General features: G+C 35.2%; 1 protein-coding gene across 1 annotated transcript; it reads left to right on the top strand.

Annotated features, from left to right (window-relative positions):
* Positions 1 to 680: 680 nt before the first annotated feature.
* LOC1275696 (TWiK family of potassium channels protein 7) lies at positions 681 to 16,498 on the top strand. Its single transcript, XM_001688546.2, has 7 exons — positions 681 to 1,141; positions 12,937 to 13,098; positions 13,170 to 13,293; positions 15,261 to 15,425; positions 15,717 to 15,914; positions 15,992 to 16,107; positions 16,173 to 16,498. Exons 1-7 carry the CDS (start codon positions 935 to 937, stop codon positions 16,443 to 16,445), a joined length of 1,245 nt encoding a protein of 414 aa, XP_001688598.2. The 5' UTR covers positions 681 to 934; the 3' UTR covers positions 16,446 to 16,498.
* Positions 16,499 to 16,740: the final 242 nt, after the last annotated feature.

The raw sequence follows: 16,740 nt of genomic DNA, 5'->3' as shown, positions 1-16,740 counted from the left end.
TCCTTGCAGTTTCGCACCTTCTCGCAAGCGTTTTATTACGTTTTGTTATAGTCGGTGTGGTATTCATAGCAAGAATCAAACAATTGTATGATAAAAAAAAGCCAAACTTATTCACCGTCACTATCTGAACAATTAAATGAAAAGTGAAATGTGTGTTATGTGAATCCAAAGGGATGGCCAACGTTGATGAAAATAGTACAGCAGAGTAATTTTCTGTTTTTATTTGGTTGCTTTGATGGTTACAATTTCATTATAACGAACATCGTCCGCTTATTGAAAAGTAAAAACATCCCAGTTAGCGGACCCTTACTGTAATTATGGTAGGCGGTGTATTAACGATAGCGAGAAATGATCGTTAAGGCTCGTAAAAAAAAATTCAACGAAAAAGCAGCCAGGCAGTTTCGTTTGTTCGCCGAGATAAAAAAAAGGAAAATTTGGTTTTACTCTCACTACCGATAGCGAGAAAACAGCTCTTAGTATAGTCTCACCGATAGTTTTGTCGAAAGAACGTATACCCGTGGATGCTTAGATTTTCTCTTAGTGTAGATGTATCTCATGCCTCTTTCAACTTTCACCATTGCAGGAAAACTCTCGCTCTCATGATATAAGTTGGCGAGAGTAAAGTCTTCCTAACACACTGCAAAACGAACCAGAGTTCCACTCCGCAATCTCCATTTCTCTCAGTGGATCATCTTTACTGTATGTCATGCTGTTTACAGTATTACACGACCGCTCCCCGACAACGGAGTGTTTTTCCTCGAAAATTACAGTACAATATTTCCGTTTCGTGATAAGATCTGGAATAGTGCATTATCTCATGTGTTTGAATCCCCATTATATGTGCTTGAAACAAATCAAGCAATATTAACCATACGCGAGTGTTAGTGTACGATTCAAATAAAATTGGCAAAGATTTCTGTTGAAGAAAGAAAAAATGACTAGTCCAGTGCAGTCATCAAACGGTGCAATGAACAACGCGCTGCTGGAACACTTTCAGAAGATTGACGTTAATGTGGTTGATGAGCCAAAAACCTTCGCTGATCATGTTGCCAGTTTTTGCCATCGCTGGCATATTAAGAAAATGTTATCGCATCTTGGTTTACTAGTGTCTCTTGCCATCTACTGCGGTGTTGGTGGATATGTGAGTAATATTTATTTTCTACAACAGTAATACTTACCTTGCGGGTGGTTTGGTGTAACAGTTAGTGATGTTTCATGATATAAATAAATTAATATTGAAAATATAAATAATACAAGTTAATCAAAATTATAAACAGCTACAAAAAAAATATATTTACAATTTTGAACTTACTGAACTTGCTCTGTTCAATATCGTGTCAAATGTCAAATCTGTGTTTATGAGTGGTGATGAAATGTTTGTTTTCAACATAAGCAGAACGTTTTATTATGTGTGTAAAATGTGTATGTGTGTGTTTTTGTGAAGGACTGTTAGTAAAAAAAGAAAAGTTTTTAGAAACAAAACAACGTTGAATCGGGTTTACTGTATATTATTTAGGGTAGCAGAAATCATTACAAAGGAACTGTCCATATTACTAAAGAAGTAATAACAATGATACAATTGTCAAAATTTAACGGAAAAAGGTTATCTCTCAGTTCAGTATACATTTTGCTTGCTACTCTTACTCAACCACCAATTGCATAGGATCGTAAACCGAAATGAGACCAATGTTCGTTGCTCGGTACTTTTATCCTCGGTTTAAAGGGTCATAAAATAAGCACTTTGGTTACGGTAATGGTTTTGAAACATTTCGATGTTCCAGTGATCTTTTAATGGCATGCCACGCCTGGTTTTTTGCCATTCTAATAATGCAATAGTTCATACAGCATATTTTTATAAGACAAAAACATGTTTGTTTGAAGAATGTAGCGTAAAACCTTTGGAGAAATATTAAAAAAACAAAATGAACAGAATAAAAACAAATAGATAAACAATTCCAATCCTCAAAAATACTTTTCAGCAAACTTGGTACATTTACTTTTTCGAATCGGCTACCCATTAATATTTATTTTTTAATATTTAATCAAACAAGCAAACAAATACATTAAATAAAATATTTAAGACACCTTTGTCAAACAACACGCAGAGCATGATGTAAAACAAATTAGGAAAATTGGAGTAATCAACTAGTCGTATAGAATCGTATAGACGTAAAGTCGTGCACAAACGATTTTTTTTATTTGTCAGAAACGGCTTCGTTTGTGTTCAGTTATATTTATCGAGCATTAAATTAACAATATGACAGAATGACCATTTTTCAGCTAGCGAGTAATTGATTTTTGAACACAACAAAATAAACTTAGCTCTATTCGTTCCTCACTAGCGATGGAAATGTAAAATGCGCGTGCATAAACACGAGATTCAACGCAAACTAAAAATAGCTCTTTCAAATCGACTATCCCTTTTCTTGCCGTTTTCTATTAACGCGCGCTCTTGGTTAATCTCACGGAGATTCGTGTCGAAGATGTTCGTCGCTCACATACAATATAGAATAGACTCAAACAACAAACTCTCCATCGTACAACTGTTCACATGCACCAAACGTGGTTCTAAAAAGATTGACCGAGTTCATTGCGCTCTATTTAATAAAATGTAACTGAAACTGCGTCAAAACATTAACATTTGATCACGCAGAGTTCATTATGGAGAGATGGGGTGGGTTCGGATGAAAAATAGTTGTATTTGAGGAAATTCTACTAACACTTCAATCCATTCATCTGCAACAAAGTATTATTCATTATAATGATTGTGTTAACATTTATAGTAGGTTTTTACAAAGTGTATTATGGCTTCAATAGCTTAGACAAAAATATTTAAGGATCAAATAATATATTCTAACACCTTTTCTATGATGTAGCACAAAACCATAGATTATCTACTTCATCCATATAAAAGGTTGATTGATGATGATAATTGATCGGTATACAGATAATTATCTCTGTTCATTGGGTACATGGTGTATGCGAGATTTGATGCCATACAAATCTTTAATGTGTAAAAATTGTACGACTTACCACGAGAATAAGTTTCTTATTAAATTACATATATTTTATTACATTTGTAACTCTCTGTAATGACCATTCATTAAGCTATCCAATAATATTTTATACATTTGCTCAAACGCAAAGTAAACATGGTTACTAACCATGTATCTAATTGATAACCAACACATGTAAAGGAAAACCGATATACCAACGATAGAACGTCGTTAGAGAAATGAAGTCCCTTGGGATAGACATAGCATAGACAGAGATAGAAGGGTCAGAGCAGTGGAAGCTGTTTATGGCTTTGTTTCATCTCCATCAAATAGGGGGAATCTACCCAACGTAGTTCAGGCAATTTTCTCGAGCGGTCACAGTGCAATAAGTATAATATGCCTTGTGGTAACTGTCGTTCACTCTAATGATGCAATGTTTCGTTTGTTAGCAATGTTTAGAGGTATTATTCGAGCTTGATTTTGTATATTAAGAAATATATACTAGCATAAGAATGAAAATAAGCAAAGCATTTTTGTTATTTCAAACGCGAAACCCATAGATGAATTTGTCTTTTTTTATATTTAGAGAAACCATGGATGAAGATCCTGGATATTACTGAAATTAAATCATTAAGGGGATAGAGATTTTTTTTCCAAACTAGTTCTGAACTGTGCAGCTACTAACGGTGAAATTGAAAAATTTCTGAAAAAATAGCACTATAATGCAGTACCTAACAGATACCATTCATATTGAAGGAGGATTTTAAGAGCCAGAAGCCAAACGAAAGGAATGCCTATTTTTAATATATGGTTTTTTTAATTTATACTAGCATGTTTATAAGCTTAAACTATATTAAAGGAGTAACTAACTTGTGTTGTCCATTATGCTAGATCTTCTTCATTAAAATTGCAGATGAATTAAATTAGATCGTTATGCAAAAGAGCCGTTGCACTCTATATGATTGTATAAAAACTAATAAATCAGTTCCCCACACACATGAATAATTCAAATGTCCATATGATGACGTTCCATTAAACGCTCACTGGAACACTGAAGAGGTAGGGTATAATAGGGCACATCTTTCAGCGTTATAGCTTTGTCGCTCCTTTCTACTATATAACAATGTCTTAAATTGTAACAAAACATAAGATGATTTTAAAGTTGTAATTTTCTTAAATTGATTCAATTTTCAAAAGAAAAGCAAGTTTCTTCTTCTTCTTTGCTGCAACAACCGTCGTCGGTCAAGGCCTGCCTGTACCATTAGCGGGCTTGGCTTTGAGTGGCTTACTGATTACACTCAGCAATCGTCAACCCTACGCATGGGAATTCGGGGCTTGAACCAATATGAGGGGCATGTTATCAAGTCGTACGAGTTGACGGCTGTACCATCAGATCTGTAACAACAAGATCTAAAAATCTTGTTGTTAGAAATACACAATATTCAACCGTTAGAACAATTAGGGTTCGGGAACGTTCGGAAAATTATGTTAAAACACGAAAAATAACGATATTTCGATTGACCTGTCAAAAGATTGCTAGCAAATATTTTTGTTATCCATCCAGCGATGGATAGCATACATTGCTTGAAAAAGATTCACCACAGGTTACTAGACTTAGCCAACCTCAGTGAAAATGTTGGTTAGACAGATATTTTCTAGCAGAATATGTCGTGTTTGAACGCGGTTATTCAGTTCTTGTTTGATCCGTAGCAATGGTTTTGTAGGACCAACTGCAACCGGATCTTCGGTACTAAAGTGATAGAGATCCACCAAAAGATTATATTGCTCTAGTTCCAAAAATCCGAACATGGAAAAAGTTGGGTTTGTTTCCTGACCTCGCTACCTGCGGAGTAACATTATGATCTTTGCGATTATGCGTTGGATATTTGATGAACAATGCCGTACTTCTTTAGGTAGTTTGTGAAACCTGTGTTGACATATTCTTTTCCATTGGTAGTTCTGAGTACCTGAAATTTTTGTCCAGATTGCTGTTTCATTGTATTGTGAAAATCCTAGAAAATTTGGTTTACCTTAGTTTCCGACCTAGAGTTCAAGAAATACGTCCACATCCGGCGTGATTAGTCATCCACAAATACGATATAGTATCGGCTTCCTCCTAGCGATTTGACTTCCATTGGCTCGCCAATGTCACAATGAACCAAATCAAGTATTTCAGCCGCCCGCGATCCTATCTTGCTTAAAGGATGATGGCTTTGCTTGCCCATTGGACAATCAATCGACCATGGTTTCTCCAACAATATTGACGCCAGTCACTATTCCACTCGCAAGGCTTCGCACACCGTTGATTTTAAGATGGTCCATCCTTTGATGCCATAGTTCCAAGCTTCCTGTAGAAGAAATTGTCATCGCGATTTTCTTATTTTCCTTAAGTTCGTCAAGCTTGAACATATCGTTGTCATGGCTACCATTAGTAATGATATTGCCGTTTCGCTTGACCATTTCACATCCTTCAATCTTGAACGTAACGGAATAGCATTTTTACCAATTTGATTCACCGATAATAGGTTCACACATAGATTCGGTATTAGCTGCACCTCATCAACAGGAACTTCACCTTTTTAACACGAAGGCTTCAAAACACAAGATCCCTTCGCGGTGATTTGTATATTCTACCTGTTGGCTGTTACCACAGTACTACTGGATGCTTTCGTATTCACCAAGAAATTGCTGTTGTTCGTCATGTGGACACTTGCCCCGGAATCAAAATACAATTTTCCATTTTCCTTCGATCCTCACGTAGAATGCACTATACAGAACGAAACGTTTCCTTTCGTGCTGTAGCAATCTTTCGCTATATGACCAAATTTGGAACATTTTCGAAATTTCGGTTCTAGAAACGTTTGCACAGCAACCTTCCATGTTTCCCAATGTTCGATGGGATGAGTTGTTCAATGCCAGGAAAACTTGATGTTGTAATTTTACTACCTGCAGCGTTTGAGGATCCAGTGGAATTAGTGTTCATCTTCAAATTTCTTCGGAATAACGGCGAAAATATTCTGATCCGTTTCTGGGCCTATAACCTATTGGGAGTAGTGCAATCAATCAGCTTGTTGTACGGTTAGAAACAGAATGAATATATTTCAAATAAAAACTTGTAACTGTACTGAATCATTACTATGATTAAGATCCTCCCCAAGTGACATTTTCGAGCAGATTGTTAGCGTTTTTCGAGTTGCTGGAAGCTTAAAGAGCAGGCTTAAAACTGGCTTAAAGAGCAAGCGATATTGCAGAGTTTAAGCTTATTATAACAGTTGAAACGTCAGTGTGAAGCGTTTTTCTGGTGCCATTTTGAGAATTGTCATCACGTTGTGCACAAGCTACCGGCTTGAAACAAAACATGTGTACTCTTCAATCCGTATGAAACAAAAAGTTTATTAAAAAACACTCTTTCACGTTGATTTGTTGGTACATTCATTTCCCCGCTATTCTGATACTCCTAGATAGATCGTTTAATTCTTCTTACTCAGTGTTTTCGTTGTTTATCACCGAGGACGAAACTGCAAGCTTCCTGTTTGCCCAGCTTCTACCGAAGTTCTGACATAAACTTCAACGCTTCTACACATCGTTGTTCACTCACACATCCATGTTTTCAAGCGTTTATATGAGGCAATGGGTTAAATCGAGCTGTTCAGGAGGAGTTTAAGCTAAAACTGTAGAACAGTTGTCACCTGTGTCGTTACCGAAATATGGCTTACTATGATTCTAACACCTCAATCTCAGTCTTAAAACTAAAATTGGAGTTTTGATCTGGCTTTAATCAACCTATAAACGTATTCTTAAGCACGTTTAAAGACTTGTTACTTGAGACTAAGGCATCAATAACAATTGATCTTGTTAAATGCATGCAAGTCTTGGACGAAGGGAACTTGGAACATGATATACAGGTTGTACCTGAAATACGCTATTAACGCAAAACGTTGATAAGCCGAGTATTTGCATTATTGGCTGGTAACTTATGTGTAAGTTGTATTTTGCGATTTTCAGCCAAACAATATTTAATTTTAGTTTCTTTTTGCTTGCTGTGGGTGGTTTCATCGCCTGCAAAAATTATTCCATAAATGGCTAATTCTATTAATAAATAGAAATGGATAAAACAGAGAAAAACGCGAATATGTAAATATGCGTGTACCAGGTTCCGCGTATCTCTGACACTGCCTGTACGAGGAGAGTCTTAAAAATGATTAGTCTGCACAAGCGCTTCCTAAAGCTACGAGCCTTTTAAAAAGATCTTAGCCACACATATTGTACTACAAATCAACTGAACTTGTGGTCAAGAAAGTCCTCTTGATCTTAAGCCAATGGAATCCATTTTTATTATTATGATTGTTCATTTGTGTGTGCAACATGTGTCAGCCATGTTGATATTTTAATAAACAAATTCGTAGTTTACATGACAAATAGAAACAATGACAATTTCCAAAACGACCTTCACCTCATGTTTATTACGACACACCTTTTAGTGCAAATTGAGAGCATGTAAAACAAATCTGTATTTTTAATCATTTATTTTTCAACTTTAAAGGTGCATATTATTGAGGCGCTTTGATATTTTTTCATATTATTGTAATGTATTTCAACAGTGAACTTTTCTTGGCATGGATTTCAGCTCGTACGCGAGCGAGATCATCAGAGAAAAAAATCGATACAACATAAAAATTCGCAAATAACTCTCAACCATTATTATGACTTCATATTCAATGCTTCATTGCCATCTCAAGAACATATACACAGCAATACAATGTAATTTTGATAGTTTATTTTCGCCTCACGTTTTAAAGGTCTAGAAATTGTTTTAACCAGTCTTTCAGTCTTAAGAGAGTTTACCCTTATGCTATGACTGGTTTTGGGACCGAAAAAATGTCAAAAAGTAAGGTGTAAGTCGAAAAAGTCGAAAAAAAATTCAAGATTGGGTGGTGGAAATCATCATTAATGTGTATGTTAATGGTTATGGTCATCTTAGACTAGGTAGATGGAATTGGAATTTTTCTGCCAACACCGTTGCCAGCGAGCGATTTGACATGAAAACACTACTCGCTAGTGTAATAAACCGCAGCGAACCAGAAAAGGTTTTTGTAGTCATTATTCTACTTCAACGATAAAAAAAAACACAGTTTTGCCTTTCATCTAAGCGACAATAAGCTTTGGTTCATTGGTAATTGAGCACTCTGACAGTTAATAAATTCGACTGTTCTTCTTCTATATATGCGAGTTTTGGGATATATCCTCCTATGACTAGACCCAACGTGCCGTTTTCATATTCAGAGGATTACCAGGCTTTTTTAAAACCTTTTGACTACTCGGGGTCCTATAGGTGCTTAGGTTAAAAAGTTCGTCTATAGGCTTGCTGTCTGCTTTTAGCTGTTGGTTTCAAATTCTGCTTTTAGCTGTTGGTTTAAAATTCTAACTTTGTTTTTATAAATTGCATGACTTGTTTTATATTTTTTCCATCACTCTTTTTCCAATGTTGTTTGGAAATTCGACATTTAAAATAGAGTTACAAATTCGTACAAGCGTTACAAGACGTACACACCCTGTTATGGTGCCATTAACAGTAAGAACCTGCAACAGAAATATATCAGTTTCTTCTAAATACCAGTTTTAAATGGTCAAAATCAAAATCGGTGTAACTCAAAGGGATCGTATCTTAACACTTTAAGCGCCGCGTCATATGAAATCGCACGACGGCTTTGTTCACCGCTCAGCTCTGCATCTGACGCTCACCAATTCTCTTGATAACGAATGAGTTAGGAAAGAGAGAACGAGAACGACATGTGCTACGCCGCTTATCGAAATGAAACAAAAGAGTGATGATAGTCGCACGAACAATTGTCGCTCTCATCGCTCTCTTGTCATGCGCTACGTGCTCACTCGCAAACTGTGACGTCAGGCCGGCGGTCAAAGTGTTAAGGGTCGCCTGTAATTGTTTTTGTTGTTAGTGCATGCTCTCTCGCTCAGGGACATATCACCGTGCTAGTAGACATAGAGCGAAAAGTCGCGAGGAAATTGTATTTATATGATGACATTTCGATTAGTTACGATAAAAAATATCACCTCGCGTGCATTGAAGTTGCTCAATTCACCCGGTTATCATTGAAGTTGCTCAATTCACCCGGTTATCCTGCATCTCTTTTCTTGATAAACAAAATAAACTAATATAAGTTTATGTTTAATTTTAACTTTTTTAATGCCGAACTCACATATTTACACACATGACATTATTCTGGCTTATTAACAGACTAAATAATTCGACTTTCCGTATGAAACAGAAATTTCGCTCGAGACTAATAGCTCTGTTTGAAAATTGAGCTACTTTTACAAAGTTTTGCTCTACAACTATTTGCACGGTCATTTTATGTTTGGCAGAGAAAGAAGGAATTTCGGTTTAAGTGATGTGAAGAGTCAAGAGTGCATGTGTGCACATGAAAAGAGGAGAGAGCATAATTATCTCGTATTGGAAACAAACGTCAAAAAAGACATCAATAAAAAACGTGTAATAAAAAAATGATCCTACGCGAGATTAATTAGTAGTCCTGAAAAAATGATAGCGATCATTTGTGAAGCACAACATACAAGCAAGAGGCAAACGTTTGTCAAGTAATTTAATCAATCTTTTACACTTTGTATACACTGGTATCTATTGTTTCAAACATCCAACTATAATTTTAAACTTGAACTTGTGAATTAAGTATTTTTAATATATTAATAAACTTGAATTATTGAGTAATTGATAGAAATAAATGAAGAAAATAGAGCATTAGTAAAAAAACATTTAAAAACACGTTTTAGATATATTTGTTCTCATTTGTCTGCTTTTTCTCGTGAAGGAAGCAGTTTGTAAAAAAGGAGTTGGTCATAGTTTACGCACCCACAGGCAGGAGGCCTGCCGAGCTTGTGTTCCAAAAAAACTTTGCTTCAAAAAAACAAAAATTGCCGCGTGGTGAGGTCGGCAGACAACCTATAAAATGCGCAGTGTGAATTGCGCAGTGGGATATCTTAGACATAAATACAAATAAACGTAAGTGTTTTTGTTTCGTAGCTGGTGCTGTTCTGGCCTTTCGTGCGACAAGAAAAGGAAATGTGCTGTCATCTTTCTTCCGTGTTCATTCCTGTAATACGATACACATTACTCTGATCTTGTAACAGTGGGGAATCTGTGGCTATATATTGTGCGATTTGTTTGCCAAACCATTAGCACTGGACGGAACCTAAAATAACATACATGGGGGTGACAACTATCGAATGTGCTTTTCTTTTTTCTCATTGTATTGAATGTTATAAAAGTATTGATTGAAGGTTAATGATTTGTAGGTTAGTGATAATTTAGATATGTATTTGTTGCTCGCATTATTTATGTTCAACTAACATTTAATAAGGTTATTAATTGTTATACATTCATTTTTATACATTAAATGCATTTAACATGCTGAATAAACATTTAAATAATCAAGATATTTATGATTTTCTATTTCAATGTACATGTGTATTAGTTTAAAGTATGCTCTTTTTCAACTTTTCAATTCACTTTATTAGTTTATATTTTAAGAAATGATACGTCTTTTGACCTTTTTGCTTTTTGAAAACAAATTTAACCGTAATAACTATATTCATTCACTGCAAACCATTTGCCCTTATAGGTGTGCCATCTAAAGTCGGAAACTTAATATTTTTACATTTTATTTAATTATGCAGTACCCTGGATAGTTCCTAAGTAGTTGTTGTTTTATTTTTTTATGAAGCTTTTTAGTATTCACCTCTCGTAATTCACAATTGAGAAAGTACTTATACTATTTGAGATAAAATATAAAAATGAAGTTCAAGAAGAAAAAAAATACAAGAGTTCTTATGGTAATGGTGAATGGTGAAAATGTTTGTTAATTCTGATGCTTTTTCATTTAAATTATGTTTTTATAAATATATTTTTATCCGTATTTTCTATACTTGTTTGTAGAGATTAGTGTCCTTTAAATAATTCAAGAGCTTTTCACTTTCATTGTCATTGTTTGAAAGTACCATGTCCAAATGCTCTCCAAGTTTCTGTGTTTTCCTTTCGGCGGCATATCCAAGACAATTTATTAAAATGTGTTCTACAGGTGATTCCTTTTTTAGTTTGTAGGTGTGCGTAAGTCGGGTGTGTCCAATTCTCAATAGTTCCTAAGTAGTGATGAGAAAAGTGAAGTTTATGATAAAGAAAAGTGGTTCGGAATCGATTCCATCTGCTCCGAATTTTGGTGGAATTGATTCCGAATAATAAGTTCGGAATCAGTTTCGGAATTGGAATTGGCACCTGATCGCAATCAGTTCTGGATTCGGAATCGGCTCGTTTCAAGTACATTTGGATCCTTTGCGGCTTATTAAATAGAGGTCTAAGAACCCAGTACATTTAGGTAAAAACCATGGGACCATTTTGACAGTTACATGAAGAAGTATTTATCTTTTCATTGCACCATGCATTGAATGTTTAGAAGTGTTGCATGCATTCCCGCCATGCAATTGACAGCGATTTGCAAGGTCGCGCGAAGGCTCGCACGCCATACAAGTTCACCGCCTCAGAGCCCTCGCCTTAAAGAGCTTGCGAGCCTTGGTAGTTTTTTCAACCCTAGTTTTAGCAATTATAATTATAGCACCCCATTTAAGAAATACGGCAAAGCCGTCCCTTTTGAATAAAAAAAAATTATAGCACCCCGAGAGCAGATAAAGCAGTGCAAATTGTAGCATACTAAACACTTGAATTTTGTCATTTTATTTTGAAAAAATCCACAAAAATTTAAATTGTGATCTTTTTGACAAATACTACGGCAAAAAAATCGATGCATAAAAATCAAAGTATGTTTAAAATACGATAAGATTTCGAGCAGATGATACCATTCGCAACCCTCACAATGTTTGACGGGCGTTCGCAATGTTTACTTTTTTCAAAATTAAATTTTAGGACTTCTAGTGCTTTTAGTGTTTTTATTAGATCAAATGAAAAAAGAAAGAAAAAAGATTAAGTTTTCATAAAACCATAAATATCAAATAATAGTAACCTATGCTCTTGTATGTAATGCATCCTTTGTGTCACAATTTTTTACAATTATAATGCATCGTGTTATTGATTATGCCTATATCCAGAGGTTAAAAAACACATGTAGTGTTTGGGAGGAAGAACTGGAAGATTTTTTTGATGTGATGGGCAATTGTCTTAACACAACAGCACATGTCTTTGCTGTATGTTTAATGTTGTGTCCAATTGTGTTAGCCAGTTTTCGAAAATTGAAGTGGTCATCTAAACTTTCGAGTTGTTCTTAAACATGACAAATATTACAAACAAATAAGAAACAAGTTATAGTTCTTTAAACTTCGTGAGTTTCTACTTTTTCGTATGACGGACAGAGCAAGCTTCTCGCTATCATATATGTTGTTTGCAAAAATTCGCTATGTTGTTATTGTGTTAAACCAGTTGTAAACCGACCGTTTAGCCGGTCTCGTGGTACAGTCGTCAACTCGTACGACTTAACAACATGCCTGTCAGGGGGCTTGAACCCTATTTGGACCGTCCCGCCATACGTAGGACTGACTATCCTGCTATGGGAGAAATAAATTAGTCACTGAAATCCAAGCTCACAAGTGGGTACAGGCAGGCCTTGACCGACAACGGTTGATAAGCCAAAAGAAGAAGAAGAAACCGACCGTTGCCATCACGGAACTAAAAAAATATTCATTTTTTTGTGCGTATTCTTTACACTTCAATAACAAATCATACATAATTTGATTATATGATGAAATTGACCAACAATAGACCAGTAAAACCACTAAAAAAAATTTAATAAAACTATACACTGTGCTGTTACTCGTTTGTGCTGTATAAGTTTGAAACCACAATCAGAATCACTGTTTTTAATCACGCATGTTTTTTCGCATTATTTTATATTGTAAATAGATTTTTCGCGAGTTTGAACGACCGGCTGAGGTTAATCGAATTCAAGGTCTACGAAAGCTCTTGGTCCAGCACAGGCAAGAGTTTATCTACTCCATCGTTAATAATACGGACGTACAGAATTTGGATCGACTTCTGACACTAGAACTCGAAAAGTACGAGCAGGTAATCGGAACATTAACGAAAAACTTTACATCTTACATAAAACAACCATTTGGAACTCTCTTACTACTTAGGTGGTTCAAGATGCGGCACAAGGTGGGATTTTGATCGACGCTAATGAGAACTTCCCAGTAGCGGTTGAGAAATGGAGCATGCTTCAGGCAGTCTTTTTTGCTTCCACTGTAATTACAACTATAGGTACGTTACACTTTAATAGATACAGGCTACATTTGATTATTGTGCTTTTATAATTAATACGCATGTTAAATTGCAAAGGGGGATTCCACCAATTTGAATATCAAATTTGCGAGATGAAGTAATAATCGGTCAATTGTGATAAAATACTAATAAACCTGTAAATATTCATAACATTTCATAAATATCATGTTAAATAAACATTCATTAATTGTATAATTTCATTAATATCATTAAAAAAATAAATTAAATAAATGAAAAATAAATTAATAAATTAATATATAACAAATTAATATAATAAATAACAAAATAAATATATAAACATAAATAAATTGATGAACCTAAAACTCGTAGAAATTAGTTAATTTAGTTATTAATTATATTATCAATATTTATTAGTAATACTTTGTTAGCGTGAGAGGGATGTATTTTTAAAAACTAGGGAAACATATGGAATGAGGAATAACGAAGACGAAAGCGGTATTGGAAAACAGGGACGTTGCCATCGAATAGGTGATAAGAGTCATTAAATGCAGAAAGATCACCTAAGAAAGAAGATCATTCTGGCCGTGACGTGATTGGTGGAAAGGAATAGAGAGTGTGGTCTGTCGCGAAGGTAGCATGAAAGGGGTGGAGGGGGGGGGGGGGTGACATAGATAAGAATTCAAGATAGAAGGGAAGGTAGTTGGAAAGAAGGCAGGCAATAAAGTATGACTGGATTTCGGAGTTGCGCTACGATTCCATTTAAGACTTAGTAAACAGCATCGGATAGGATACATAGCATACGAATTATTGATTTATCTTTTCCTAAAAACGTAAAACAAACGCAAAAACCCTGTTTTACAACAACGTGCGACAAACAACACGTTTATTGTTTTTAAGTGGATTTTTTTTAGATAAATTATGTACGAATAATGTCATAGAGTAACACAAATATTCATTTATTCAGTAAAATGGTAAAATTATCTGGAATATTTGATAGATAACGCTTCCAGATAACGATCAAATGCTAGTGATATAGAAACGATGATTGTCAATAATTTTGCTCGCCCATTTCATGTCTCGTTTCGAAGTAGACTGCGTTTGTATTTGATTCAATGGTCAGGTAACTTTTGGAATACATACTAAAATTCTGTCGACATCCGAGATAAGCGATTCTCGAGTTAAGCATATCGGAGAATTGCGGTTTTCGACAATTGTAATTTTGTGGAACAAATAGCTTATTAATTTTGTAATCCAAATATTGCCTTTTCATTAAAACGTGTAGCAAACCATTGGAATACTAATTAACTTTCTCTGTTTTAGTGTCTAAAATAAAATAAAACAAATATTACTCATATTTTGAATGAAATTTTGATATAAAATAGTTAATTTGGCTAGTCATAATATTCGAGTGATGATACTGACTTAAGCATTTAATATATAAGGTATTTTAATAGCTTTTTTGCTTATCTCTCCAAACACTCAATAATAAGAACAAATATTGTTAGGTCAACAAAAACAAATCAATGTTTCCGAACAATAAGGTTATTGCAATAATAACATTAATTTGTTTTTTTTACCTGTTTGTCTTCATAAAGGCCGGGCTACATTGATCGTACTCTCTGGTGTAATTTAAATTTTCACTAGCGCATCTGGCGGCGGCTGGAGGAAGCTTTTTTTGATCGTCGGGGGAATGGTCGTGCCGGTTCTCAAATTTAAGTTGTTTTCTCATCGTTTTTTGATGCAAAAATGGCTGAAATACTTGCACAACATATTAATCTATCAATTACAAAGCTTTTCCAGTCCAGTTGAGGTAAAAAACATGGAAAAATAACGTATTTTCTGGAGCGGCTCCAAATTGTTTAGCAAAATGCTTCGGTCAGCCGCCGCCAGATGCGCTAGTGAAAATCAAAATTACGCGTGCGAGTACGATCAATGTAGCCCGGCCTTAATGATTTTAATGTCGGCATTTCAATTTCCGTTTTTAGGATATGGTAACATCGTTCCTGTTACACTAGGTGGCAGAGTTTTTTGCATGTTGTTTGCTCTCATTGGGATACCTTTCACTTTGACTGTAATAGCTGATTGGGGTCGCCTGTTCGCTACAGCTGTCTCAATTCTGGCTAAAAACATTCCTGATTTACCTTTGGCAAGTAAGTATGCTCTTATTTACTTCAAAAAATATTTATAACATTAAAATGTCATGTATGTGATACTGTTAAATCAAGCAACTCGAACAATCATCCAATTTGAGCATTCACCGTCTCACGCGTGTAATAAGAAAGAAAATTCGGTTAAAAAACGGTAATTTTTAAAATTTCTAAACGGTTCATGTTGGTAAAATTCAAAGCATTTAACTAACTGTTATTTAATATTTTTTTTACTTATAATATCAACATTATTAATTTGATTCTATTTTTTTCTATCGTTTTGATTTTTTAAAGAATTTTGTCCTGATGTTGGGATCAAAATGTCCGACAAGAAATGGCTGTATGCAGTTGGTGCAGTCGGTTTCCTGGGTGTGTATCTGGCTGCTGGAACTGGGCTACTATTGTTATGGGAAGAAGATTGGGATTTCTTTGATGGATATTACTTTTGCTTCATTACGATGACCACTATTGGATTCGGTGATTTAGTACCAAGTGAGTTGGGCCACTGATTGACTTATATTAGAAAAACGTGACTAATAGTGTGTTTTTTGCAATGTTCTTTGAAACAGGCAAACCAAACTATATGCTGCTGTGCACGTTATACATTCTGGTTGGATTAGCCCTTACCAGCACTATTATTGAGCTGGTTCGAAGACAATACGCACAAAGCTGGCAGAAATTACAGGTAAATGATCAGTTATTTGTAACTACACAAAACCCAATTAATTTCCTTCTATTTTTGCTCTAAAGGCACTCTCGGGACCATTAGCGGAAACTTTACGCAGATTGGGAGAATCGGCCGGAACCGGTATAGACGTTACAGCTCTTCACAATGATTTACGCCGTGTGTTGACTGTTGTATCAATGCCGCGCAGACATGGAAACAAAAAGGCACAAGCGAAAGAGATGGCTGCCTTAGAAGCTATCACAAATGCTATTTTGCAGGACATAAAGGAAAAGCAAAACAGTCAGGAAGGGGTACCAAAAGTGGTACAAATTGTTATCTACGAATCTTCAGTGTAATTGTAAAAAGTTCTCAATAAAAATAGGCATTTCCTATTCATAAAAGAAACGTATATTAAAAGCATGCTTCCTATCAGTTAGAGTTGCTCATAGCATAGTTCCCAGAATGTCCATATTCAATCTCGGTCTTTGCGCCTCCATCTTCCACTATTTGAATCAATGCGACCTACAGCTGCTGGTCTGGATGATATTAGATTGCGTGCAGGGCAATTATTTAATTTGTTCGGCCATTTGTTTAATCATCATCTCTCCTTAGCAGCATTCTGCACAAATTTCAGAGTTAATATTTACACAT

The sequence above is a fragment of the Anopheles gambiae genome, chromosome 2 (genome assembly GCF_943734735.2).
Source record: "Anopheles gambiae chromosome 2, idAnoGambNW_F1_1, whole genome shotgun sequence".
NCBI lineage: Eukaryota > Metazoa > Arthropoda > Insecta > Diptera > Culicidae > Anopheles > Anopheles gambiae.
Note: the sequence above shows the minus strand (reverse complement) of the source record. Positions and strands in the feature narration are given on the sequence as shown.